The sequence below is a fragment of the Lobosporangium transversale genome (genome assembly GCF_002105155.1).
Source record: "Lobosporangium transversale strain NRRL 3116 chromosome Unknown BCR41scaffold_60, whole genome shotgun sequence".
Taxonomy (NCBI): Eukaryota; Fungi; Mortierellomycota; class Mortierellomycetes; order Mortierellales; family Mortierellaceae; genus Lobosporangium; species Lobosporangium transversale.
In genome coordinates, this window is record NW_019029038.1 from 124,662 (window position 1) to 151,489 (window position 26,828).

The 26,828-nt window shown below is 40.9% G+C and overlaps 5 protein-coding genes and 1 non-coding gene across 6 annotated transcripts; 5 read left to right on the top strand and 1 right to left on the bottom strand.

Moving 5' to 3' along the window:
- Positions 1 to 4,038: 4,038 nt before the first annotated feature.
- On the top strand, positions 4,039 to 4,110 carry BCR41DRAFT_t139. The gene has a single exon. It is a non-coding gene; the product is annotated as a tRNA-Arg (tRNA).
- Positions 4,111 to 4,306: 196 nt separating this feature from the next.
- Positions 4,307 to 4,686, top strand: BCR41DRAFT_207163 (hypothetical protein). Its single transcript, XM_022019934.1, has one exon. It carries the CDS (start codon positions 4,399 to 4,401, stop codon positions 4,636 to 4,638), a length of 240 nt encoding a protein of 79 aa, XP_021876340.1. The 5' UTR covers positions 4,307 to 4,398; the 3' UTR covers positions 4,639 to 4,686.
- Positions 4,687 to 4,919: 233 nt separating this feature from the next.
- On the top strand, positions 4,920 to 9,968 carry BCR41DRAFT_363122 (hypothetical protein). The gene is made up of 10 exons (XM_022025842.1): positions 4,920 to 5,559; positions 5,882 to 5,943; positions 6,073 to 6,223; positions 6,337 to 6,671; positions 6,778 to 6,850; positions 6,939 to 7,194; positions 7,304 to 7,630; positions 7,736 to 7,959; positions 8,057 to 8,370; positions 8,469 to 9,968. Exons 1-10 carry the CDS (start codon positions 5,406 to 5,408, stop codon positions 9,678 to 9,680), a joined length of 3,108 nt encoding a protein of 1,035 aa, XP_021876341.1. The 5' UTR covers positions 4,920 to 5,405; the 3' UTR covers positions 9,681 to 9,968.
- A 1,769-nt stretch (positions 9,969 to 11,737) lies between these two features.
- BCR41DRAFT_363123 (polyphosphate synthetase protein) lies at positions 11,738 to 14,847 on the bottom strand. Its single transcript, XM_022025843.1, has 3 exons — positions 14,175 to 14,847; positions 13,199 to 13,853; positions 11,738 to 13,066 (listed from the first exon to the last, which is right to left on the bottom strand). The coding sequence occupies exons 1-3, from the start codon at positions 14,565 to 14,567 to the stop codon at positions 11,880 to 11,882; spliced, it is 2,235 nt and encodes a 744-aa protein (XP_021876342.1). The 5' UTR covers positions 14,568 to 14,847; the 3' UTR covers positions 11,738 to 11,879.
- Positions 14,848 to 21,680: 6,833 nt separating this feature from the next.
- Positions 21,681 to 22,361, top strand: BCR41DRAFT_375075 (hypothetical protein; the record flags this gene model as incomplete). Its single annotated transcript, XM_022026914.1, has 3 exons — positions 21,681 to 21,723; positions 21,877 to 22,254; positions 22,321 to 22,361. 3 exons carry the CDS (start codon positions 21,681 to 21,683, stop codon positions 22,359 to 22,361), a joined length of 462 nt encoding a protein of 153 aa, XP_021876343.1.
- Positions 22,362 to 24,154: 1,793 nt separating this feature from the next.
- BCR41DRAFT_207272 (hypothetical protein) lies at positions 24,155 to 25,489 on the top strand. Its single transcript, XM_022019935.1, has one exon. It carries the CDS (start codon positions 24,296 to 24,298, stop codon positions 25,190 to 25,192), a length of 897 nt encoding a protein of 298 aa, XP_021876344.1. The 5' UTR covers positions 24,155 to 24,295; the 3' UTR covers positions 25,193 to 25,489.
- The last annotated feature ends 1,339 nt before the right edge of the window (positions 25,490 to 26,828 follow it).

Consider the following 26,828-nt stretch of genomic DNA (forward strand, 5'->3'; position numbering starts at 1 on the left):
CTTTGTGGAATCGGTATCCTCCATCGAAGCAAGTGTCTTATACCTCTCCAGCTCTAGTCGAATGATCCCTAAAACTGGGAGTGAAATATGTAGAAGATCAAAAGTAGCGAAAAGAAAGAAAGATGTGCTTACAACAATGGCCCTCAAACCTTCATTTTATAAATCCGGGTTGTAGCATACAGAAATGGACTGCTAAATAACCACCACTCTCCCTCCAGATGAGGGGTCATGTCTTAGCCATATTTAATATAGTCGGGTTGCCAGAAAATTTTGAAACCCCAATCCCAATTCATCTAAGCAACTCTTCATTTCATCTAATCACCCCTCAATTCTACCCAGATGCGAAATATTCTTGTCTTCTTTAATTTAAAAAATAATAAAATAATAAAATAAAAAGACAAGATGGACCGGTATTCCAGTCACGGTTTCCTTGACAAAGAACCAGCAATGAGGCGATCTTGGGATGGATTCGTGCGCTCAAGTCGAAGACGGATCAACTCTGCGAACTGGAGCTTCAATCCATAGCAGCTATTGCATATCAGGGTCAAAGTGACAAAGCTATTCGAGCTGAGTTTCCCACACGAAGCTCGCATATTTCATTGTACTAAAAGCATAAGAGTAGAAGTCAACGCTCCAAAACCCTGGAACGATGTGTTTATCACTAGATTTGGAGGAATGGTAGAAGATGTTTCATCATGCTGGTTTGGTGTTGTGGTGTTACAGATACAAATGGAGCTGCAAGAAATCACCCGAGTGGGTGCATTGACCCTAAATGATGCCTAAGAAACACATGGCAGAATGCTTGGGCAAGAGCTGCTTTGGTTTGCTGTGGACAGATTGAATTGGATGTTTGGTCAGCGTCAAACTCTTTCTTATGCTTGAACCAATACCAACGACCATATCGAGCTGTGGTACAATTCGCTCAAAACGCACTTTTTCCAAGGATCAGCAGCAGCGATGCCTCGGCACAGCCATCTATATTCTTGTTCAAAAGGTGACCCTAAATTGGCAGAAGATATGCGTCTGGCGCGCTGTGCAAGTTGGAAGGGTAGTCTTGGGAAAGAAGAAAGTGTTCCATAGTCGACTTTATGCCCTAAACTTTGCAACGGGCAGACACACTGAGGATTCATAAGCTATCTTTCAATCGCCAACAATTGATAATATATACGCTTTTTCGGCCTACTTCGTTCACAAGATTTTCGATGGACATCCGAAGACGGAATGAATCTATCTCTCCAAACCGGAATCTAATCGTGCATTTAAAAAACAAACCATCAAAGCTGAGCAATACACTTGCCAGTCTGGAGTGGACTGAACTAAATGTTTTAAATAAAACTGTGCCAGATATTAATTTACTACGTTTTAACCTTAGCGACGAGATAATGTCTGCTGATCTAACCCACCTCAGCCAACTGTACCAGCATCGTGCAAGTCCAACCCTACATGTTTCGCAAGGGGGGGGTTTTTTTTTTGATAACAAGGGCCCTCAAGGTCATGGGATTTATTTTCTACGCTCTTTGGACAAAATGCTCCAGAAACTATAATGCTTCGCAGGGGATCTAAACTCCAACAGTCCAATGGATCGCCTCGTGCTTGTGAATAGATTTTGATCTTTGCAAAATTAAAATGCTTCGGTTCTTTGACTGCGTTAATCTTAATTAGGGCATCGTAGAGCTAACTTGCCCTTTCACGAATCCTCCGATGTTGCTTGGAACATTGTATGCTGCTCGATTCCCCTGATCTCGGATTATTTTTCAGATTCGGATGTCTGCCAATCTCGTATGGAGCGAAGGTTTGTTAGATCATAGGAGTTACAGGTCAACTCTGCAGCTACTGCAAGCACAGTCTTTCGTTATAGCAAGGCTAAGGTGATGACAGCGAAGCCAACATTTCGATCAGCACTTCAGTTATTCCTGTGGGCTCTGCTAAATGGGCAGCTGGAGAGGCCATCATATATCACCTGATAACCTTGACCAATACCTTCAGTACCATTGACGAGAAGGCTGCTATGCCTAACCACTAAGTGATAAAATGAGCGTTAAAGATGGCTCAGGAGCTGTGCGAGGCGCACAAGCAAATAAGCAAACGAGCAAGCGCTCCCAGAACGTAATTTTAGAAATAAACTTTCGATTTCTTTGATCGCTCCATCTCTCGATCCTTTTGTCTCTCCTGTCTCCATAGTATATTCAAGCGTATTGCAGTTCTCCACAGCACTTGAAGCCTTACCAATTGGCCCAACTCTTAGTCTCCATTGCTTGCTACTGATTGCAGTATTAATTCCATGCCTTATTACGACGACTAAGAGCACCTCTCGTACGGTATCAGACGATATCCTGTGTTCGTAAGAGAACGTCTGCCTTCAAAATAAAGATCCCTCTCTTTGTCCTATTGAGAAAAAGGGGGGTTTTTTTTGAAAAAAAAAAAAAAAAAAAAAAAAAAACTGTGTTATAGAGCGCCTTTCTAATCAGATTTGAGGTAACTCTCGCTTTGACCTACTTTTTTTTTTATGATTGCAAGGGCACAAAGTCATGTTGAGTCTATTTCGATGTAAGCTCTATAAACGGATTACCTCATTTCCAGGATCGGGGTAAAGCTGATTTCGACGATCGGTCATAGGTGTAGCGCCATACCACCACAATACAACATCCTGTTCATAGCCACATCGGCATCGAGTAGCCTTCCTTAGTCCCTTGGGGACATGTGAAAGGCTCTACTCCCTACTTGGTCTGTTGTGCGCAAAGGTTCTCAATCATCAAAAAATTTACAATTTTCTAGGTGCTCTTTAACCACCAACTCCACTTGTTGTCGGGAGGAACAACCGTGATCGTTTTTAGTCTTTTTTTTTTTTTTTTTTTTTTTTTTTGATAACGAGGGCCCGCAAGGCCCCTTTTCTCACAAGCTCTGCAACGAAATTTTGTCTGCGAGGGGTGGGTCTAGCATAGGTCCTGGGCAGTGTCTGTCGCGATGCGCATCCATTGCCGTATCACAATGACAAAAACCTTCTGCTGCCATAAATCCATATCCGCTGGTTCAGTCGCCTCTTGGCCCAGTGTGTGGCGCACACTTCCGTCTTGATCTCACACCTCGGCCCCCCTCCTTGGCGATGGTTTTCTTACAGCGTGACTTCCAAATCAACTCCGTAGCCTACTGCTCAAGGTAACCAACGAACTTGTGAATCACTTTACCAGCGATAGATCGCGCTGTACAAAACAAAGGGCTCCATTCGTTGATCAAACTAAGCGGTGTAATACCTCGGTAGAGGTCCATTTGAGATCAAGAGCACGATCGATTTTGTTGCCTGTGCTTAAAATCGCACGTATTCCACTGATGCATGAGAGTCCTTATAAATGCACATCTCAGGGCTGACTCTTTTCAGGTTCGTACTCTTATGATCCTTGTTGCATTTGATAGTGGCTGCGCAGCCCCAGCGATCTATGCGCGACAGAGCCTCCTCCCAAATGTTACTGTGGGTTTCACCCATGGCACTACAATTTTTTTTTTTAATAACAAAGGCTCTCAGGGTAATGTATTTATTTTCTACACTCTATGAACTGCAAAATACTCCATAAACTATAGTCAATAAACAGTTATTACTGCACAAACGGCGAGAGCCACTGCATCCATTTTTTTTTTCTTTTTTTATAACAAGGACCCTCAGCACTGCATCCCTGATTCACCCAGGGCATTACAGGTTCACACATGGCACATGGCTGTTATCTTCGTTTTTAGCCTCACAGACATAGCAAACTCAAACTGGATAAAGAAGAGGTCGTCGGACTTGCATGACGTTGAGGTAGGCAGCATACCATGCAGCTTCTTGATATGGTGTTTTTTTTTTTTTTTTTTTTTTTTTTTGATAACAAGGACCCACGAGGTCATGTAGGTTCTTGATATGGTGGTGTTTATTATGGAGGTAAAGCGGAGGCTATTTTTTATATAGAAGGCTAAGTGGGGGTATTGGCTGGTTGTGAACGGCCATCACGTGCAGTCCGTCTTATAACCTTTTAGAATACTGAGATTCTTACAATTTCAATAAAAGGTCTATTGGCCCAATGGAAAGGCGTCTGACTACGAATCAGGAGATTGCAGGTTCGACCCCTGCATAGATCACTTTTAAGTTTATTTTGCTTGTACTACCAGCAAATATTTCCCAATTGAGTTCATTTAACGTGTGACACGTGTCGCGTCGCCACCAATTTGTTGCTTTTTTTATTAAGCCACGACGCGTCCTTGCGCGACTGCTTTGCCTTTATGGGATAAATTATCTCCCAAAGAAAACTGCACTAGGCACACAATTCCTTCACTGCCACTATTTACACACTCATGCACATACACAGATTCGTACACTTTCACACACTCACATGAGAAAATGGACAATAATATCAATAACGGTGCTAAATGAGACCTCGTTTACTTGGAAAGATCATCAAGATAGACGTTTCTTTCAGGGCAATGAATCTACTGCAAATCGTCGGTTATATACGTCCCTGCATATTATGTCATTTCCTTTCATCCTCATCTCTTTGGTGTAGTCTTCTCTCGATCTCGTTATCTGTTTCCTCCTTTGACATTGGCTATGCTGTTGTGGTTGGCTTTTTTTCTTTGTTTCTCTTCCTTTTATCAATTCGTAAACGTTGACACAGGGTGTAGCGCATGCGATCTCTTAGAATAAAAAAGAAAAGCAAGTCCGTCAGTAAAGTACGCTTGATGTGTACATCGTATCTGCCTTGTTGTTGCTTGGTGCTATTGAAGGGAAGGATCGTGAATAGCTGAGTAAAAGCAAAGGAGTTCCAGGGTGACTTTTCTTGGCAGCAAAGCAATTTTTTTCGTAGTCAGCCTTAATTGATTGTTATTTTGCTGCCGTTGCTGCTAAAGCTTTTTTCTCTTATTCTCATTGTCATTGTCATTGTCATTGTCATTGTCATTGTCATTGTCATTGTCATTGTCATTGTCATTCTCAATTTTTATTTTTAATTAATCTTTGCATTATATAGCATTGGCATTTCACTTGCTTTTCTTTATTCTCTTTCCATACTTATTTGTTAGCTGCTTAGCCCTTCTTGTCTGTCCCCCGCGCTACTCTAAACCTGAGTTTGCTAGACGCGGTTTAGTTCTGTCTTCTATTAGACTTCATTATTATTGTTGTTATTGATTTATTTTTGCCTTCATCTCTTTTCTATTTTTCCTTCTCTTCACTCCGGTCATTGCAACCATAGGCATATACATTCCATTCTCATTCCATTGTTGGTGATTGCAAACCTTTACCTTTTCCTTTTTCTTCTTTTGTTTTTACCCTCTTTCTCTCCTTCATTAGTGGTTTCACCTTGAAGCTCATCCTATTTTCTTTGCATTCGCCTACTCGCGACGAAATGTGTGAGTGCTAAATTCAGGATCCTCCCGCCAGAATGACAAGCGATCAGATGGATTTGCAATCGTCCCCATCTTCGGATGCCAGCCGCTCGTCCACAACGTTCCACGCTAATGTTTATATAGTCAATCTTGAACGAGCTTCCTTATCCCGCAAGTTGGAAAGAGTCCAGTGTATCCTTGCCTGTGATGGTGCGTCTTTTAACTATTACTACTCCTAGTAAAATACATCAATAGTACCGAACATTTATTATTAGCAAAAATACTCTCTTGTTCTTCTCCCTGATTTCGACATCTTCAGCGCTGTCGTTTTCCTTTTTTTCGCTTCTTTACGACCAAATGTCTTTAGCGATTCCATTCGCAACGTGAACAGACAGGACCCGCAGTTGAGGTTGGGATGATGACTATATGCTTTTACTCGTGAAGGTCCCTTCCACTCACAATCAGTAACACCATCGCCGTTCTTGCGTATGGCTTGCTTTGTTTCTCCACCATTGACTTCGTCTGCTTCTAGATAGTGCATCGGTGAACCTGTATCTTGACCAGCGACAGGAACTTGACTATATTCAGTTTAGGGTGAGAAAAAAATCAGTAGATGAGGCGTTCTTCACGGCCCGGCCCCTCTTCTTTGCGACTGCCAAACAATTGCACGCCATTGTACAACAGCAACACATTAACACATCTTTTACATGTGGCGTTGCTTAGCTAACTCATGGGATCAGACAGATCCATCTCAACGACAAGACTGCCACAATTAAGGTTCAATTATCAACTCAACAGCGCTTGGAAATCACCCCCGATCCCCGGGGCCAGTGTCAGGCACTTTATGATCTATTGCTACATGTCAAGGCAAGACGTAAGTCAAACGGCTGAACACAAATACTCTTCTACCCGTTGTCGCGTCAATCAACATATTTTGTCACACCACTGTTTTCTTATTTAGTCTTTGTAATGATATTTGCTTCATAGCCAGTGATATCGCCAAATTCCCTCTCCACCAGCCCAAAGTCGGTATTCTCAAGCCAGATTCGACTACAGCTTATTTGATCGTAAATGATATTCCATCCAGTCTCGATTTTCGTTCCCATTCAACCGCCAGCACCATTCCATCTACGCCCTCAAAACGGAAATCAGTCATATTGGAACAAACACACAAGAAGTCGCGGGTGCAAAAAATAGAGTGCTCTTCGCACACATATCGTCAGTCGAAAGAAGCTTACGACCCAATATTATCATCGCCCGTGGGACCAGATGATAGTCCGGATCGATGGCGCCCGCCCAGTTCGCCTACATATCAAGATGAAGTAATATGTTTATTGACCAAAGAAAGGCTATCACACGTTGTATTTCATACTACTTTGAAGGAGACACTAATAATCAGTTGAGGGTTTTTCCTTGTAGACCATGAAGCCCCGTAAACGCACTCAAAAACCATATGTACTCGAGAATACAGGAGACTCAAGTAACCATCTGTCTACCAAGCGTAAGATGTGCACCTTATTTAGTTGATTTCGCAAGTATAGCAGATGGAATGCACTCTAATAGCATACATCTTGATGCTCCCATCTTAGTCTATACCTTGAAACCCCAGTTCCACTCAACAGTCCCTACACCTCGTGTACTGCGGTCAATTAACGATCGTATCAGGAGATATGGGCGCGATGCTGGAACACGAAAGTCAAAACGACTATCATCACCTGATAGAGCAAGTAACGCACGATGTATTCCCGCTGTACTTCGTGCGCTGTTCTCAATGGAGCCTTTCGCACGGGACTTACGCGATCCGTACTGGCTTCGTATGTCAGGAACCCAGCATAGCCTATATAGGTATTTTTATTTTCAAATCTCTACTCGCACCACCTTTGTTCGTCAACAATACTTCATTGAGCTAATAAGGATTTGGTATAATGGATCATACCCTCATATTTGCTCTCAGATCTTTAGTAGAATCCTACACTCCATATTCTGAAAACACAAACAGGGATGTCAAGATTGACGCAGTTTCAGAAAATGTGATCAAGACTAGTAAAGGGAAGCTAGGAGACGAGGATGATGCGCGTGAATTCCTTAACGATACTCTCAATCAAGTACGCCAAGAATTTCGGGAACGAAATATAGATAGTCCCTGTCCTCTCTCGCGACTGTTCGAGTGTAATATCGAACACAGGCTTGAATGCATGAACTGTGGGAACGAAATCGTGCACACCGAGCACTATCAGGACTTTTGTCTGGAGTTGCCGCCATGCGATAGCAATAGATCAAGGTATTAGCTGAGATATTGAGATGAGTTCTGCTTAATGCTCTTTTAAACTTGAGCCTAGATCCGACTGCTGACGACTGTCTTTTTTTTGACTCGACGTAAAAAAAGTCAGCCAGTTGGAAGCATAGGTGGCCTTTTCCCACAGTTCTTTGATACTCAACATATCTCATTTGAATGCGAAGCATGTCGGTCGGAAAGCGCCATAGTTCGCCGGTCTATTTCAAAACTGCCTGATGTCCTTGTTGTATATTTGAAACGGTTTACAGCGAGACCTAGCTATGGTTACAATAAGAATCGTAGTCGTATCACTATTGACGAAACTTTAGAGTTTTGTAAGTACCATCGTTTTTATATACATACCTTTTATCTTCCTTGCCATTGTTCGAAGATAGCGGCTGAATGGTTGTGCACTATGAACCTTGCATATAGCTCAATTCTGCGCTCCAGCCGCGTTTATTTCAGACAATGATGCATTACCAACCATGGCTCAACACTCAGAAGATGATGGATACTATGGACATCCTTATGTGCCCAGCGACAGCCCACCGAGCTCAAGCAGTCAATGGTTCTCTTCCATTAGTCCTGTGAGCCATGATGATTTCTTTAGTTCCTCCATATCGCCCCATGGTCAACATGAATACATAGATGCAGATTTGTACAATCATCATGCCCAAGGCACTGCTGCAAACCCCCACTTGTTAAACAGTGATGATGAAGACGACTCTCGTTTTGAGCTTTCACAAGTATGTAGAGCAATATTAATCTAGGAAGATGGCTTTGGATTGTCTTCGTCTTAGCAGGTAGCTAATGAAAACCCTTTGTTGGTACATTTGTTTTTTAGTCTATCTCAGTCTATGATCCTCCTAGTGAAGATGAGCAATATCAGTGGGCTATGGAGGAATCCATAAGGGAGTCGAAATCATTCTCTCAGGAATCGATCTTCAATGAAAAGATAGCTGATGGGGCTAAAGAAGCTCTTTGGTATAAGAATCTAGGGTCCAAAGAAGTAATTGAATTGGACGAACCCTTTTTAATCAATACCCACGATAACAGCAACGACGGCAACAACGATAATGGCAAGGACAAGGATAAGGATAAGGATGAAGGGAGGGTCAGGACAGGCAAGAGTGTATTAAAAACCAACGACTTCGATACTTTTGAACCCGTAGATATGCATTTGAAGGATAAGGCTCACCATAATGAGGATGAAGACGAGCTAATTAAAGCTGCAATACACGCATCTCTAATGACAACAGATGGTCCGACTCCGGGCTTGAGTGATAAGGAGCTGCAGGAGGAAGAAAATAAGCAACTGGAGGAAGCGATCAGGAGAAGCCTAATGGACTCAGAGGAAAACAAGGAGAATATTTCACCAGAAAAACGACAACTAGGCAAAAAAAAGGACCAGAAGGACAAACAGAAGCCCAGGCCGCCTGGACTCACACGATCTTGCTCCCAAATCTATACAGCTACACCGAATAGTCTCAGAGGGCCTCCAACGCCTACAACAAGGCCACCAAGACTTCAAAGAGCCAATACCGTGGATGTGATCGCAAGTTCACAGCAATCAAGTCGGGAGGACTCATTATCAGAAAAATTGAGTGCAAAAAGAAGTGTGCAGGGCCCTAGAAGCGGCAGAAATAGGACAGAGGAAGCATACTTACCAAATAACACGACATCAAGCTCTAATACAAACACCAATCCAACTACAGTCATCCCCAACGATAGCAAACATGCTGCGAGATCTAATGGCAAAGACAAAGGCAAAGGAAAGGAAAAGGACTATAATAAAGTCGAAGCGGCCACCCAAGGCTCTACCATAGGACTCTTTCAGTTACAGGCTATGGTAAGCCATACTGGTCTCATTTCGTCAACATCGGAAGGACACTACGTGTGTGATAGTCTTGGTGCAGATGGAGTCTGGAGGTGTTATGATGTTGGCCAGAGAACCAAAATAGGCTCAATCGCCGATCTCAGCCAGTACCGTGGACGGTCAGGCTACCTATTTTTTTATGTACATTGCTATTCAAAGAATTCCTTAGTGGTGTCATGACCAGCTACAGTATCTAACTATACTTAAAAAAAGAAAAGATAAAATTGCCTACATTTAACATGTTGGATATGATTATCACACAGTGCAACAAGACTGCATATTTATTTGGCTGTTGGCGAAGCTATAAATATTTAAGCAAACCAAACCTCATAATACCGTCGATGGCGATCAGATCTGCCCGGCGCCTTCTCTGTTGGTCTCGAATGGACTGGCCTTGAAATCCTCATATAGATGCGCCTTTACATGAGGCAAATATCATCTTGTTTTTGATCAAGAGTACGTAAGCAGACGAGCTTAATATCTTAAAAGCATGACCGGGTGAAGCTAAAGCAGGCATCCCGTAACAATAAAAGCCTGTCTAGGGTCTAACCCTACGATTTTGGCCACATTTTTATTTGTTCCTTTCATAAAGTGACATCGCACTTGTGATAGACACCAGGTTACATTCAACAACAAAAAGGGGTTGATTGCAATGATGTATTAGTCCGTGTCATTAACTACTAATCTCTCGAAGCAAAGCATATCTTAATAACCAACCATGGACTAATGACTTTTGGAAACTACATTAGCCCTGATCTGTCCGATGAAGGGCGATGTATACGATGAAGACAAGGACCAGGAAACACAGGAGTTAATGATAGGGCAATCACGGCATTGTCGCGCCTTGGAGGGAAATAGTCTGCTTCATAAGATGGACCATAGCCATGTATCCTATTTTTTTTTTTTTATTCTCAATTCATCTGAATTGTATATCTCTTCCTGCTGATCTAGATATTGTTCGTAATCAGATCGCCTTGGATGAGGATAAAAAATATTACCCAACAGTAGAGGAAATTTATGGCGAGGATATCAAGGCATTGGTTGAAGAGGATACCCAATCATTGACTGAACCTATTATTCAGCGTGTAAAATCCAAAATATTCTGGTTTGACGAAAAAGATTACATTTGACCCGATTCCGTAAACAGTAAGCGGCGCCTGTCGACTTTATTGATGAAATATCGACAGCGTTGCGTACCTTAAACGGGGCAGCACCAGTGATAGATGCTGTAGAGGCGCCATGTGCAATATTGAACGTATCATTGGACTTTGTATCTAGGAGGAAGTTTCACTCGCCATGGTTGTCAACGGTGTGGACCAGCTCATTCTGGAATTAAAACTTCCTCCCACATACATGTACTTTAGACTAAAGCATACAGTTGAAGGGATTAACACTACCATTTCACAAACTCCTGGTAGGGAGAGAGAGCATTAGGCTTTCGCCCGAGCTCGGAAATGTCAGTTTTGGGTCTCACAGATAGGCTGGTGTTTCACTCTCAAATCATTTGCCGAGCTCTACGCTGACTCATCATAATTTTATAGACGTTTTTATATATCTCTATATGGCACGAATATCAACAATTTAATCCTCTTTCGAACAGCTGGAGTTGATGTAAACAAATTCGCTTAGTGTTTTTGTGGGGCAATGTGTAATTCAACATAGAGACCAATCTGTGGTGACTGGTAATTGGGTTCTGTTGGCTTCTGAGTGCAGATCTAGCAGCAGAGCCTATTTATCGAAGAAGACACATTTTCTACACTGCTAGTCGTTTGTGTTACTCTTCGTTCTTGATGGCAAGCCCAAGGTAGAAAGAACTTGTATTACAATGGAAGTGCAGGCACCTGCCGACTGTGTTACTGCAGTGTATACAGCTCTGACCAGGTTTTTGCTCAGCAAATCTTTGACCATTGGCAAAACGTACCTGGCGATCCATTGAACAGGAGCATTGTTCTGCGCCTGCTCGAGCCCAGTCCAATTGAGCATTTGGCCAGGAACTTTATGATCAAGACACGTAGATGCAATTGCCTGAGTGAAGACGTCTCTGTCAACAAGTTCTTTGATCAGGACATGCTTCTCAACTTGGCACAACTCGACTCTGAAGGCTTTGGCTTTGGTATATAAGGAAAATCTTCATTTTCAATTAAACCTTTTTTTTCTATTTTCCTCTCATTGTAGACTGGAGCACTGAAATAGATGTAATGAAGATGGAACAAAAAAAAAAAAAAAAAAAAAAAAAGATTGCTATGATATTGGTATGTTTTATGACTTCATTTGAATAAAAGAAAAAAGAAGAATGCTAAAGAAATGCTGCGCGTAGATAGGAAATAATAGTGACAATAGTAATGGCTATGACTCTAGCTCTGACTGTACCAATGAGATCTAAGGCCTCTTTTTCTCATAAGCCCACTGTAAGAAAAAGTTAGTCACCATTGCAGTTAGAAGAATGAAGCACAGAAGTGTAGGCCCGATCCGGTCATCGAATGGTCCCAGTTCCTTGTTACGGATCTTATATGCACGCCAATGGTAGGTAACTACAGCATAAACCATAAACGACAAAGCCACGAACGTAAACAGACCTGCACTCACGCGCGAGACCTTGTCGCCAAAGTTAAGCAAACCCAATGAGAGACCACCCAGCAGAACCGTAAACTGGAGCCAGGAAAGGAACGTGCGCTCATTTGCAAAATAGACTTTAGGCTCAACACGGACAAGGGTTGCGATCTTTCGTCCCGGAGGCGTGATCAGATACGTTGTCTGATTGGCATTTACGGCCTCATCCTCGCCAAATGGATGCCCAGCTCTGTCCTTAGTACGGCGGAATAAGTAACGGAGTGTCTCTGCACCAGGCTTGAATGGTGAGATCAGCGAATTTTTGTTCTTGAGTTGGCGTCTTTGACTACCTAGAAGAGGTGTTCGTTCGCTCGAGGCGCTGCTCGAGGTTTGGGAAGGACGCTGGATCCAGTGGGTGGAAGGTTCTAAAGGATTCTCTTCGTCATCTTCCTCATCAACCCATTCATAATCTTGAGAACGCTTGGCTCCGCCTTGGTAACCTTGCTCCTCATCGCCTACTGTGATTCTGTCGTGGTCTTCATCGCTAGTCGCATTGGCTGGTGTACTATACCCACTTGGGTCGGGACGAGAAATGGATACATTCTTGTTGGGAGGCTTACGGATATCAATATCCATCTGATGGTACCAGAAAGGGAAGAGCTTAACGCGATGCTCAATCAAGGTTGAGACACCATGGATGAACTTTGAGAACTTGGGCACAGACTCGACTAGATGTGAGTTGACGAGCTCACGGACCCATTCTGGGGGTTCTTGACCATGCTGTGTCTGCAGCTTGACCTCAAGGACTGCATAAGGGAAGCGGCAGATATCGTCATCCGGAAGCTGACTGAAAGGCCAGTCGATGCCAATATCCATACGACGCCAGTTATTTCCAGATCTAACCCTGCCATCCATATTGTCTTCACGGATCAAAGTAAGCTCGGTGTCGAGAGAGATTCGAACACGAGCATCTCCAGGGAGCTGGAAAGCAGTACGATTATAGAATGTACGCAGCACTAGTATAGCATTGACCAAGACAAAAGAAATTATCCAGCATGTCAGTCAAAGGATGAAAGATTTGCATCCAATAAAGTTTTCGTTTTTTATGCATCCTTTTTTTTTTTTTTTTTTTTTTTTTTTTTTTTTACCTGGTCCGTAGTTCTTAGTCAAGATTCCATATTGGCACTCAGCAGCAAGTTGTTCAAATTCTTCAATCTCCTTCTCCGACTTCTTGCCTTCAGCTCTCATCTTGGCGACTGTAGCATCCATGGTATACTCGCCGCGCAAAAAAGCATTGACGTATTTCTCCTTGATAGGGAAACGTGCCTTGACTGATTTTTCACCAGTCCAATCCTCGCGATGTGTCTTTCTCTCCACAAAAATTTGCTGTTGATCCATGCCACCATACCACCTTAGACGGAGAGCCTCTGCGCCCTCCGATTTTTCCAAGCGTCCCATGTAGAGCTCAAACTCTTCATTATCAAAATAGATGGATGAGATAGCACTGTCAGCAGGGCTGAATTCCTTATTGGGATTGAAAACTAGGACAGGAAGATGTTTCAAAATGATCAGCTTAAGCTCCGTGATGTTGTCGGGATGGACCCAGTATTTAGTGGTTTGACGAACGAAGGCTTGCTGGTTGCCTCCTGCAGCTGAGTCTCCACCGTGCGCCTTCCCCCGTGTCCGGACAGTATCATAAAGATTCGAGAGCTTTACAATCAATGCATCGTAGTTTTCTTTATAGAAGGGCTTTGAGTTGAGACGGACCATAAAGATGGGCCTAAGGATCCAGTGAGTGATTTTCTATTTCAAAATAATCAAAGAAAGACCGAATTAGTTCTCGATTTGTTTACTGTGATCCATGACGTTTTGTAAAACAAAAAAAAAAAGATCATCTTTTTTGCTTTGCTAAATCTTTGGCTTCCTGCATCATGGGCTGTTTTCCGGTACTGAAGGTTTCCTTGTATTCAGAGCTGTTTCTCGCAATATGTATTGATTTTTTTTTCTTTTCTTTCTTTCCCTTTTCCAAGGTGTATGCGCACGTTTGAATGGACATCATGAAATAGATAAACGGAGAAAGAAAAAAAAAAAGGTTGTAAACATGAATGAGGAAGTAATGCTTACATCGTGTTTCTTGATGATCTTGAGGAATCCAGTGTAATTGAGTCGAGTGAATTTAGCAAGGTCGTGCACGTCAGCGATGATATGCTGAAGTTCCTCTTCCAAAAGGGCATAATCCTCGTTCTGTGCGTCGTTAGACTGAATGATCTCCTCGACTTCCTGCTTCGAATGTTGTAGACGACGCATGATTTCGCCGGACTTTACTTTTTGGAAGGAGTAGACCTTGTCAAGTTCCTTCTCCAGCAACTCTGCGAATGCCGTTTCGTCGTCCTCAGTCCAGCCACCATTGTTCTGGTTGATACGAGTCTTAAGTTCAGCCTTGAGCTTGTCGTAGGCAAGGTAATAGAAGACCCATTCTGGATAGAGCGAGGTCTTGAGTTGGTGACCGAATTTCATGGTTGATTTGTTGTGGTGTGGCTGAAATGGAGGAGTAACAATAGAATGTGAAAAAAGAAGGGCCGATGACGTTAAAATAAAATAAAATAGAGATAAATAGTAAAATAAGAATGAATGCACGCGTATGTATAAAAAAGAGGAAACTAGAGAGAAGGAAAGGGATTCGAATGAAAAGACATGGGAAGAGTGGAGAATGAGAAAGAGGAAGAGAGCTGATTTTGGCCAAAGTTAATAGCCGTGTGTGTGTGAAGAAGAAAAAATAATAAATAAAATAAAGAGATTGAGATGAAAAGGTGCACAGAGACTGGCCAGAGCGAGAGACGAAATAATGAAAAATTGACCAGCGCTGAGTATACGTGGGGTCAATGGAGATCAATGGTTGGACATTTCAGTCAGTCTGTTGTGTATTCCTGTTATTTAAGCAATTATACATTTATGGCGTATCCAATGCCCGTCGCATCCGTTGGCATGCCACACGGACTTTGGATCACACCCACCTGCGTCATACAGAGCCAGGTTCAACAACAACCGCCATTCTCACTTTTTTCGCTTTTTCTGATCTTCTCTCTTGACTTGACATACAGGTGTGTGTCTGCTGCGAGGAAAATGTCTTTTCTGACTCGTCAAACCGTTCACGGATCAAGATAGAAAAGAACAATATACAAATATAAATATACACTATCAGCTACCACCGTGATCACCAGAAGTACATGTCATCAATAACGATACCAACAACAACTTTATTTGTCAATCTAAGCTGGCATCTTTTTTTTTTTTCATTTGTCCTATTTAATTTTCCTTTGCATGCTTGATGAATTGTTACAATGATCAGTCTAGCCACCTAAATCAGAGATATCTAATCACTTTCCTTTGTTGTTGTTTTTTAAACATCCCACATTCGCAGAAACCTTGATGGGATACACAACAAAAACAGTGTTGGCCTCCGATTCCGATGCTGATGTTGATGCTGATGTCCACTGATGACGGTAGTAGTGAATGGCTCAATGTAGTTGTGTAGGCAAACGGTGTTGAAGTGTTGATAATGAAATACCCAAGTAGATCTTCTCTCCGCCTCAAAGAGAAAAAAATATTTATGAAAGCAAGATGGCGTTGTACACCAATCATGCGAGCACGTGGGGTGATGATTAGCCAGTGAAATTGACATCTGTTTGTCCAACCTTCATCTGCCCAGATAAGCAATTGAGCGCGTCCGATCCACAGCTACACAAAGATGAAATTTAGCTGATCTGACTTATTCATCGCTCACTTCTTTAGAGGGAGAGAAAAAGTTGGTCCGTTCGATCTCCACATGGCTCGTTTTTGATGCTCTGGAAACAAGGCTCATCTGGTGTGGATTTAATGGTCAAAGATTCGACCTCTTGATTTGCTGACTGATAAAGTGACTAATGTCGAAACGTTGCTTGTGCCATTTTTTGAATACAGTAGTGTATCCGGTAGGTACCTCCTACATACACTATACAAATATTCATGTCAATATATATATATATATATATAGAGGTAGTGAACAAAAATGGCAATGGAGCCGACGATCCTCGTTTTATTCCGCAAGTTATATGCACCCTTTTTTTTTTTTTTTTTTTTTTTTTTTGTTCCAGATATTTCTTGGTGCTAACTACAAAACATCCAAGAGCATGGACCTTGAAGAGTTACTGTTGTTCGACAGATATGGACTGTGTAATTAGATATGGGCTAATTTCAATAACAGCCTTGTTTCCATGATTACTCTTAGAAGCCAGCCTATAGGCCTATTGTTTCCAGTCCTGAGCATGCTCTTGCTATCTCATATTTATCGCTTTAATCTCCTTCTGAGTCCATTATAAGACTCACCCGTCTTTCCCTCTACTACGACATTGAAACCAACTCAAGTCTCTTAATGGAACTAGTTCGGATCCAGTAATCCTCTGGAATAGTAAGTCCATCCCTTTTTGCATTTGAAACTACCCAGAGTCTAGGTGTGAATGCTGATTGCATAACAACCTTTTTGGTCGATTGCGGTGGCCTTGTTCTTGATCTCCAAAAAAAAAAAAAAAAAAAAAAAAAAGTCCGTCACCTGTGCTGATAGATGACGTTTTGCTTTCTAATTCTTCGGTAAGATAGCGCAGGTTGCAACAATCAAAGCCGTTCCTTTGTCTAATGTCGACATTTTAATATTATTGGGACTATAGCCCTACAAGTGCAGGATGCTATCCTTTCCCTTAATGACGTTCCGAGCCCATGTCGGAAACTGATTAGTCTCTGTGACAATTGAGTCTTCTATTTCATCCTTTAAGCCAACTTCATCGAACGAAGGATATCTTCGTACTATTGCGTCCACATCTACATATAAATAAACGATAAGCTCCGATGCTCATTCCGGTGATCAATACTCTTGGCCATACCAGCATCCGACGAAATTCCTGCCATAATCATTTTTTCAAAGCACAGCACTACACTATAATTTAAGCTTTTGATAGTTCGGGGCGGCTACAGTGGCTTTGAGTTTGCTAAAGATCTCAAAGTCCGAGTCTTGTTTCATGTTGTGATAAGATTCCATGGCTGCGATCGACTTTGATACTAACATCTGTCTCGAAGGGGCGCGCTCTCATGGCATACCCTCTATTGACTATAAATCCATATAGAGTGTGGCGTTGTGAAATCCCCATACATGTTTCATCGAAGAAAGCATACTGTTCAGCCCTATGGCTTTTTTTTTTTTTTTTTTTTTTTTTGGCAAAGCCAACTATCCCAAATGTAGAACAAGATTGTCCAATGTATTGTAGACACTCCACTACTGTTTTCATAACAATCTCGTGAACTCGAGGAGAGCAGCGGTTGGGAATATAGGATTGAAAACGTTTCAATCTTATGACTGCGGCTCACATTAATGCTTGGTTCCTGAAAGTCAATTCGTTACCCATTATGGTCACGTGAAGGTTCGTCATCAACAGATAAAACGAGTACCAGCCCAGGAGACTTTGATTGTTCAGGTGAAGAACCTCCGCAACCCTTCAACAGTCATAGAGAGATTATTAAAGATCCCTCCTTTCGTTCACAGAATCATTTGAGTATTGACTGGCCTTGTTCAGTGTTTTTGTGCTTTGCAGTTTTTATGTATTTTTCTATCTCTGTAGTTGGAAGTGACCAGAACCACATCCCCCTACCCCAAATTTCCAACACTATCTAGAAGGAAATTTTTCCAACCAATCAGACCTTTGAACCATTGCTATGTTGAGCTGATTAATGTTTACACTGACGCACATTCTCTAAAGAGAACGCGTCTTCGACTATAACGTCATTGTTACCTACACCACTATTTATTTCTACTCCTTTTTTTTTTTTTTTTTTTTTTTTTCGCGATTTCCCCCCTCCAAATGCCCCATGTCCTTTTGGACCCACAGACAGGATAAGCAGCTCCTTGGCAGAGAGAAAGGCATGGAGCCAAGTAGAGATGTTAAATAAAAGCACCGAGTCTCCTTGATCCACAACCACAACCATAATCAAGTACAAGGGAGTGTTATAGATTTAATTTGATGTTTTGGTTTCTTGTTGAGACCTTGATTATCTCTTGCCTCTTTATTTTACTTTATACTCTTTTCCACCCATTACTTTTTTAATCTTCCACCATAATGAGATATGTGCGCTGCATGGTGGTAATAGATTATATTTTTAAACAAAAAGAGATGGTGAGCCAAAGAAGCGGGATAGTATATCGATTCCATAGAGAATAAAAAAGAGCCATGTAGCATGAAAATGTTCCATGTTTTTTTTTTTTTTCCTTTTTTCCTTTTTTTGTTGGTAACTGGAAGATTGAGAGCGGATTGTTTCTGATTCCTTCTTTCCTCTCTGTCTTTTTTTTTTTTTTTTTTTTTTTTTTGTTGGTAAGAATTGCACATCATTTCCTGTGCGTATTCGCCAAACTAGGCTCTGCTTCCTACATTCCGATGTATGTATAACTCATACCATGCTGCACACTAACTGTAAATTTTGAGAGAACAGCTCCATGCCTTCCCCGATTTTCGCACATGAGCTTTTTATTATTTTTTTTGCTTCTTAACTTTTTTTTTTTTTTCCTTCGGTAAAATACTCTATATAATATGTAAATGTATACATGTACATTGTACGGGATGTAAGCTATCGCTTTTTTTTTTTTTATTTTTTTTATTTTTTTTTTTATTTCGGCTTAAAGAGCCGAAAAAATAGATGGGACTGGGTTGAAAAAGAAAGTGGGTGTGCGAGCAAGTGTATGTCTTTGTGTTTGAGTTGAAAAGGACTTTGTGGAACACAAGGGCCTTTGGACAGAATTATTTTGAGTTTGCCTATTATAAATGCTGTGTTTTGTGCTCTCTCAGAAGACCAAAAAAAAAAAAAAAAAAAAAAAAAAAAAGTCAGGCACAGAATGGAATAAGTGGACCATTCACGTACCTTTAAAAAAAAAAAAAAAAGCGAATTCGCCCAAAAGGCTGAGAGTGAGCCACACACCGACTAAGCATCGGAGAGACTTGTACATCCATGTATACTGTAATCAACACAGAGAGGCAGAGACAGGGAGAGCATCAAAATAAAGAGCATAGCAGAGCAGATCAAGCCTGAGCAGAATGAGACAGATCAGGGAGCCCTTCTTTTTTTTTTTCCTTTTTCTATCTCGAATGTTTGCTGCATATCCTCAGTGCTACAGGGGTTGAATACAGCTTCAAAAGCTGCAAACAAAGTAAAATAAGGGGGAGGGAGGAAAGGGAAGAGAGAGCAAGAGAAAGGGAACACAAAAAAAAATAGGGAAAATGGAAGAAAAGGGAGGAAAGACGTTCCCGACTGCAATCTGCAGTCTACATGTACATGTACAATGCAAACAAATAAAATAAAAAATAAAATAAAAAAATAAAAAAATAAAAAAGTTTGAGATTTTTCAATGAATCAATGATCAACCTTCATGAATTTCATTCATTCAATTGTTCTTGAAAAAAAAAAAAAAAAAAAAAAAGAATTCGTCAAATTCGGACGACACGGTTTATTTATGTCATGGGTAAATGATCGATGATGATAATTGTGATTGATAAGGAGGAGTGATAGACTTCGGACTGTAAAAGTTAGCTAGTCTGTTAGGCTTGAAGACGCGTTCTATCGATGTTTATAAACAGTGATCGAGGATAGAAAAGTGGGTGGATAAGATTCCTCTCCGTTTTCCCTTTTTTTTCCTTCCAAACCTCCTGATATTCCATCTCCTTTCCTTCCCATCATTATTAAAAACAGCCGTGCGTCAAAACTGGTTGAAAAAGAAAAGGTTTTAAAGCAATTAAGTCAATGCGTGTTTTCCAGGCTGGGAAGAAATGTAGAGATGCAGAAGTGCATACGAAGCGCAGATAGTGGCGACTGTGCTCTCGCCTCGCGCGTTGTTGTCTTTGTTTGGAAATACAGATAAATATTTGTTGATGGGGTTGTTGATTATGATTATGATTATGATTATGACAAGAAGAGGAAGAGAAGGCAGGAAAAAAAAAAAAAAAAAAAAAAAAAAGGGGGGGTCAATTGGGGAAGGGGTAAATGCAATAATGCATGAGGCGTATGTGGAACAGATTACAGCTGCATCGACAGTCTAAATAGGTTCCTGATTATTCATTGTCTGACCTGAACTTTTTCCTTGTGGAGACAATTATGTATTGTCGACGTGTTATTTTGTTTATTTACAGTATTTGTTTTTCTTTTAAATAAGATAGAATAAAATAAAATAAAACAAAGAATAAAAGATAATGAATAAAAAATAAAAAAGAAAAAAATAAATAAAGAAAAAAAAAAGGTTCTGTCTACAGATTGTAGACATGGCGATGCCCCGGGCCCCCTGCCTGATGTTTTGAAGAGTTCCATGTGAGTGTGTCAGAGTGAGAGGCAGTGTGCGTAGTTGGAAACATTTAAAGTATATTGATGATGTCTTGGATGTTTATACTAAAGAACATTTATGTAAATATTTCTCCTGTGTTTGTACAACTGCATGCCTTTGTGTCCCTTTTTTTATTTTTTTATTTTTTTTTTGACGTTGTGTCTACTGTAAGATGCACTTGTTCCTGGGCAAAGTTGGTGATTTTTTTTTTTTTTTTAGTTGGAATCTTTGTGTTCAAAAAAGCATTTTTGTGTACATTTAGGTGGTTCCTCTCGCTCACTGCAATACCCTCTTTTTTTTTCTATTCTTGTCTCACTCCATCTCCATGTTGGTGATGGACTGATGTCTGCAAGACGGCGCCACTCTGGAGATCCATCTACTTTTTTTTTTTATTTTTATTTACTGAACTATACAATACCATATAATACAATACAATACAATACAATACAATATAATACAATCCAATAGGCGCCTCTTCGTCACACTCTCATTCTCTCTCTTACACCCACTTTTACTCTCTTACTCTCTCTCTTTCTCTCTCTTTTTTTGATTTTGATGACAGGCTCAATTCTTTTTTTTTTTTACTTTCCTTCGTGTTGTCATCAGATTCTTTGTTGTATTCCACTGCGTAAAAAAAAAAAGGACCGTAGTAGTACCAGTAAAAATATATTTATAATTTTGTATAAATATTTATACAATCGAGTAAACAGTCTTTGAATACTTTAAAACAGTCTCTACTCTATTGATCGTCTGTATAGTGTAAGCGAATTGTTTTTACTTCTGTCTCTTATTTCACTTGTCTTATTTGTTTGTTTAAATATGGAAGTTTAAATATATTTTGCCGCTCTTTCTCTCCACCCTTCCACATCGTTTCTTTTTCTTTTTTTTTTTACTTCTTCTTCTTCTTCTTCTTCTTCCTTCTTTCTATCTTCTTTCTATCTTTCTTCCTTTCTTCTTATTGTCCTCATTTCTCTTCTCTTTCTCTCTTTGGCTTTTGTCTCCTGTCTTTTTTTCGTTCTTTCTCATTCTTTTCTTTTCTTACTGTTCTTATTAGACCTCTTCTTGTTCGCTTACTTGACCTGCCTACTTCCTCTCCCCTGGTTCCCATTGCTTTCAAACTCTTTGTTTCTTTCTCTTCTTTGACATCATCTCCTTCTCTAGAGAACTCTCTTCTTTCTCTTCGCTTTTCCCTTGGCTTTTACTTACTCTTCACGTTTCTTTCTGCCCTACCATCATCCCAAATGCTCGCTCTTCAGTCTGCTCCACTCCACTTGCGTGATCAAAGTAAGCAGGAGAGGCGGTTTGATCAGCCTCTTCTTTTTACTGGTTATTCAGCTACTCTTCATCATCACCACCATAACCATAACCAGAGTCATCGCCAACATCATAACCATCCACGACATCATTCCTATCATCATCCGACCACGGTTTCTTCAGTCAACTCCATCTCCTCCTCAGCATCAACATCTCGACACCAACAGCACCAGGCACTGTTCTACCGCGAGTGTGATCTGAAACAGGATCTCTCTGTCACGAATGCAAAGATCATCATGCATCACAACTTAACCAACAACATCATCAATACCTCCAGCTCCAGTCCCAGCTCCGGCTCTAGTAACCACAGCAAGAACAGCATCCAATTTGACCCAACATACAACAACCTACCGAGTGCACCCCTCACACCGATCCAGAACTGCACCGGTCCTTATGAGGAATCAAGCCCTCTCCAGACACCTATTAAAAAGATCAATGATCGTATCGACCAAATGTCAATCGAAGACTGTTCCAAGGAGAAGATCGTTCTGATTCTGACAGGTACGGCTCAAAACAGATCAATTTTTTTTTTTTTTGTTTTTGTGTTTTTGTTTTTGTTTTATTCAGCGATGACATTATATTATGATGTGTATTCATTGGTGGGATAGTATTGTAAGATACGTATAAAAAAAAAAAAAAAAAAAAAAAAAACATGGACTGGGTGGCTGCCAACCCAAGGGCTGGATCGGAAAAAATGAAGCTGTGGATAGTGCTCCTTTGCAGTATCTTGTAAAAAATGTGGTGTGGAACTGGACTAAAAAAGCAGGTGGTGAATAGGTTGCTTACATTTACAATCCATACACCGATTGTGGCCAGTACGATGATCATTTCTTGTTCCCCTCCTACTTCTCCCCTTGCTCATTTGTTTCTTGATACCTCCATCTCTTGCTATCCTATTGCATTGTCCTACCATTTACACTTTTTTTTTTGTCTCCTTGGCACTTGTACATACATGTACACATACGCACATGTTGTCTCTTTTTATCCTCAATTGTCTGCAGGTTATCCCTCGGGAAATGCTGCATTCTCGATCGAACTCTTCCCCTCTATCTCTGCATTTAACATGTGCATCTCGGCTATTGGCCCTCACATGTTGGGGAGAAATGAGAGATTCAAAGGGGGAGGGAAATGTAGATAGACCGTGGATCAGAGGACAAGAAGTGTCCAGCCGTGTGTGGTGTAAATACATATTTGTAATGTGGAGAGGAGGGAGGGGGGGGGCGAATAATGGCTAGAGAGCAGTGCCAGATTAGTATTTTCCTTCGTATTTTCGATGCATGGTCATGCATATGGTTTGATGTATGTCGTTATGAATACATAAACAGTTGCGGCCGCCTGGGATAGCCATGACGACAGGCGACATCCGCAGCCATGGACACAAACAGTGGAGAGAAATTGGTCAGGGCTAACCCCTATTGCATCTTTGGCCATTTGGGTTTGGCATGTCCCTGTACAGCCCTCCCAACCCCACATCTCATTCTGCATTCTATCACAACAACATCAAACACGCAAAGACACAGGCCATGTCAATGGTTCGGGGATACCCTGTAGACTTTTGTGCTTTGGTGAGAGTAAAAAATAGAGCAAAGCATGCTTGGTGGTACAATAAACCACCCCACAGACACAGACATAAACACAGAACATTGCAGACCACCTTGTGATCACTTATTCTCTTTCGTGAGTCGTAATGGAACACAAAAATAAGGGCAAGAGAGGAGCGGCTTATGAGAGCACAAAAAAAAAAAAAAAAAAAAAGTCGATGACGGCGAGTGTCTGACCCCTTTTGCCTATCCTGTTTTGCCTGCCTAGTCTATAGCCTTTTTGAAACCTGTCTATCTTTCCCAATCAGTGCCCCAACCTCTTCTGCTTCCTGCTCATCATCACTCTTTGCCTGTGTTTATGTATTCTGTGTGCGTGTTGTGCATACTTGGACTTGTCCTACGTCTTTTTTTTCTTACTATCATCTGCTTCTGATCAAAATGCAGCCCCCTGTTCTGTTTCTGTTTCCACATTACCCCACAACTTGCACACAACATAGATGCGGGAGTGATAGGATAGACAGGGGCACCTGTTCGTTTAATCATTCAATCAATAACTGGCTAATCATGACAAAAGGGACAAAAGGGACAAAAGGGACAAAAGGGGTTAACAGGCACCCACACTTTGAAAGGGAAAGAGAGCAACTCTAAAAAAGCTAATTGGATATTACAAAAAAAAAAAAAACCATGTATAACTTTTGTCATCGCCCTGGACTGGGCCTCGGAGGAAAATAAAATAATTGGACAGGGAAGGTGTGTGATCGGGATGGAGAAATGGTGTGGTGAGGATAGAGTCCAAAATTGATTGTTTTTACACACGGGAACGGTGTGTGGATGAACTGTGAGCCTCTCTTCATTACTCATTTCCCTGCAGCCTTCCCAAAAAAAAAAAAAAAAAAAAGCCAAAAAACTTTATTTTTTTTTAACCAGGGTTTACGCCTTTTTTCTGTACTATAATCAATTATTTAGGTTCATTCTGTCCAATCCATGTACACCACATTGAAATGCTTAAGGCTGCCAAAGAAACCATGGAGAAGGGCCAGGATGGAATGGGCGCAGCCATGGTTCTTGGAGGATTTGTCTCTCCCAGTCACGATGCATATGTGGGTCAGAAGCTCAAAGGAGATGCCTTGTATCTGAATTCTGAAGAACGAATGGAGCTGTGCCGTTTGCAGACTGCGGACTCTGACTGGATCGATGTTGACCCCTGGGAGGCAACTCAGAGTGAATTCTATGACTATCACAAGGTCACATCGCGTCTGCAGCAGTTCCTGCATGAACAATGTCAGTCAAGGCTCGAGAGCAAGATGCACGCCCTTCTGCAGGACCAGCAGATGCATCACAACAACAATTTCATCATCAACCAAAACAACAACTGTAGCACCAGCAAAGAGATGTCACAAGGATCAGGGTCACTCGAATCAAAAAAGAATCCATTCAACATCAGGGTCGTATACATCTGTGGCGCAGACTTTGTCCTTCGAACAGGGGCACACAAACTCTTTGGAGGTCTTGTCGTAGTTGACAGGCCTCTTGGTCCTCCTTCCGGCAGACGTTCCATCCTGCTCATCAACTCTGGAGGACACATCAATGTACCAGTCTCAGACCAGGCTGATAGTAGTGAAATCTCAAACTCACTTTCACCGACAGGATCAACATCCGGCTTGACTGTCAAAGAAAGAGTATTTCAGAAGCTGACGAAATCGTATGGAGCACACTGGTGCGAAGCCAGCATGAACAACATCTGGTGGTTACCTACGAGAAGTAGTAGCGATACTGGTGACATCAGCTCAACTCGGATACGCAAGCTGCTCACAGAAAACGACGATTGTGCGGGTTTGCTTCATCCTGCGGTTGCTAAACGTCTTCGCGAGAAGCTAGACAGCAAGAAGAACGCTTAAGGAAACGCCGCCATGCGTTGATCGGATCTTTTCCCCCATACATCTACTCATTACCGTAAATTATCACTTACTCTGCTGTACCCTTTTATATTTTTTGTTGTTTCAATTTTTCTTTTCTTTTCTTTCTTTCTTTTTAGAGAAAGAAGTTGTATGTAGTTGTTGAATGTGTATTAGTACGTCGACGTCTTTAGGAGCTATAATCGAGACAATGGCTTTTTTAGACCTCCGTTTTTTTCTTATTATTTCCGTTTTATTCTTTTACTTTTATTTTCTCCTTGCTTTGTAAAATAAACCGATTATTATCATTTTCATTGATGCTGCAATGTGTTTTCAGATGTATCTATTTAATCACAAGCTTTTCTTTTTTTTTTTTTTATTTTAATGGCAATGCTGTTATGTTATATCCTAGGGTGTGTATTAGGATATAAGGATATAATAGAAGGGTGGGGAACGAAGGGCGCACGCAAGACTGGAAGACATGATAGTCAAAAGAATCCTCTGCATGCGTGTGTGTGTGTGTGGAGGAAAGCTGGACGGATTTTCTTCCTATGTAAATTATGTACATGGTACATATTCAAATGTACTCCCTATTTTTGCTTGCACACGCTTGCACACACATTTTGTGCCACAAACTTCAGTTCCGTAAGGGAGGGGCCATAAAATACAAACTAGTCAGTTTTTTTAAAAAAAACAGCCAATGTCACCAAAACCCTTAACAAGACACAGTGGATGGACCCGTTCAGTAAACCTTAACTTTACCTTGAGCTAAATCTCCACGAGTACAACAACAATAACAATAACAAAAAAAAAAAAACATCCAACACTCCTTTATGACTTCTAAGGTGTTCTATTGTGTAATTATACATGTATCATGTAGGCGAGTTCCTATTGTAGATTGTGAACAAGCTTTTTAACTATTGTTGGTACTTTCACGTCATCAATCGAAAGGCCTGATACCAGGTACCAAAATCATAGAAAATGTAAGACCCGATAACTCATGTCTATTAAGCTGACGGACGAACGCTGCTCTATAATATGTCAAAGGAGTATAAATTAAGTTTTATTTTTATTTTTATTTTCTTAATTATTGGCTCCAATGCAAAACCTGAGAGTGATCCCAATGGGTGGTCTTGTCTAATGAGTGCTCTCTCTTGATGCTATACATACATTTTGCTGTCAAAATGCCTTTTATTTAGAACGACTATAGGGGTTCTGCAATTCATCACATTCATTAAGATTGACCTCTTCTCCGTGTTGACAAATATATTATATCTTCGTCTAAAACTTGCGGTTAAAAGTTGAGCCTTTATCTTTCGACTTGATCTTTTGGCCGTCACTAGAGATATATACTTCTCGTAAGATCCCTAAAAAAAAAAAAAAAAAAAAAAAGTAGCAAATTAGTAACATGAAAAACTGTTCGTGTCATACGCGTTTATTTTTTTATGTTTATTATTATTATTATTATTATTCTCGACCATCTATTAATGGAACTTGTAAGTTTATATATACAATTAAGAATATGACAGATAAGCTATTTTTTTTTTTTTTTTTTTTTTTTTTTTTTCATCAGTACAGTGGAATCTCGATAATTGTACATTTTTGTACAAATTTCGAATTTGATATATTTCTAGGCCAT

Excerpts from the sequence above, each read along its gene's own strand:
- BCR41DRAFT_207163 (XM_022019934.1), top strand. The coding sequence starts at position 4,399 with ATGAGACCTCGTTTACTTGGAAAGATCATCAAGATAGACGTTTCTTTC.
- BCR41DRAFT_207272 (XM_022019935.1), top strand. The coding sequence starts at position 24,296 with ATGCTTAAGGCTGCCAAAGAAACCATGGAGAAGGGCCAGGATGGAATG.
- BCR41DRAFT_363122 (XM_022025842.1), top strand. The coding sequence starts at position 5,406 with ATGACAAGCGATCAGATGGATTTGCAATCGTCCCCATCTTCGGATGCC. Across the intron at positions 7,960-8,056 it reads TGACGAAACTTTAGAGTTTT|CTCAATTCTGCGCTCCAGCC; the intron begins GTAAGTACCATC and ends CCTTGCATATAG. Across the intron at positions 8,371-8,468 it reads CTCGTTTTGAGCTTTCACAA|TCTATCTCAGTCTATGATCC; the intron begins GTATGTAGAGCA and ends TTTGTTTTTTAG.
- BCR41DRAFT_363123 (XM_022025843.1), bottom strand. The coding sequence starts at position 14,567 with ATGAAATTCGGTCACCAACTCAAGACCTCGCTCTATCCAGAATGGGTC. Across the intron at positions 13,854-14,174 it reads AGATCATCAAGAAACACGAT|AAAATCACTCACTGGATCCT; the intron begins GTAAGCATTACT and ends ATTTTGAAATAG. Across the intron at positions 13,067-13,198 it reads GACTAAGAACTACGGACCAG|TGCTGCGTACATTCTATAAT; the intron begins GTAAAAAAAAAA and ends ATGCTATACTAG.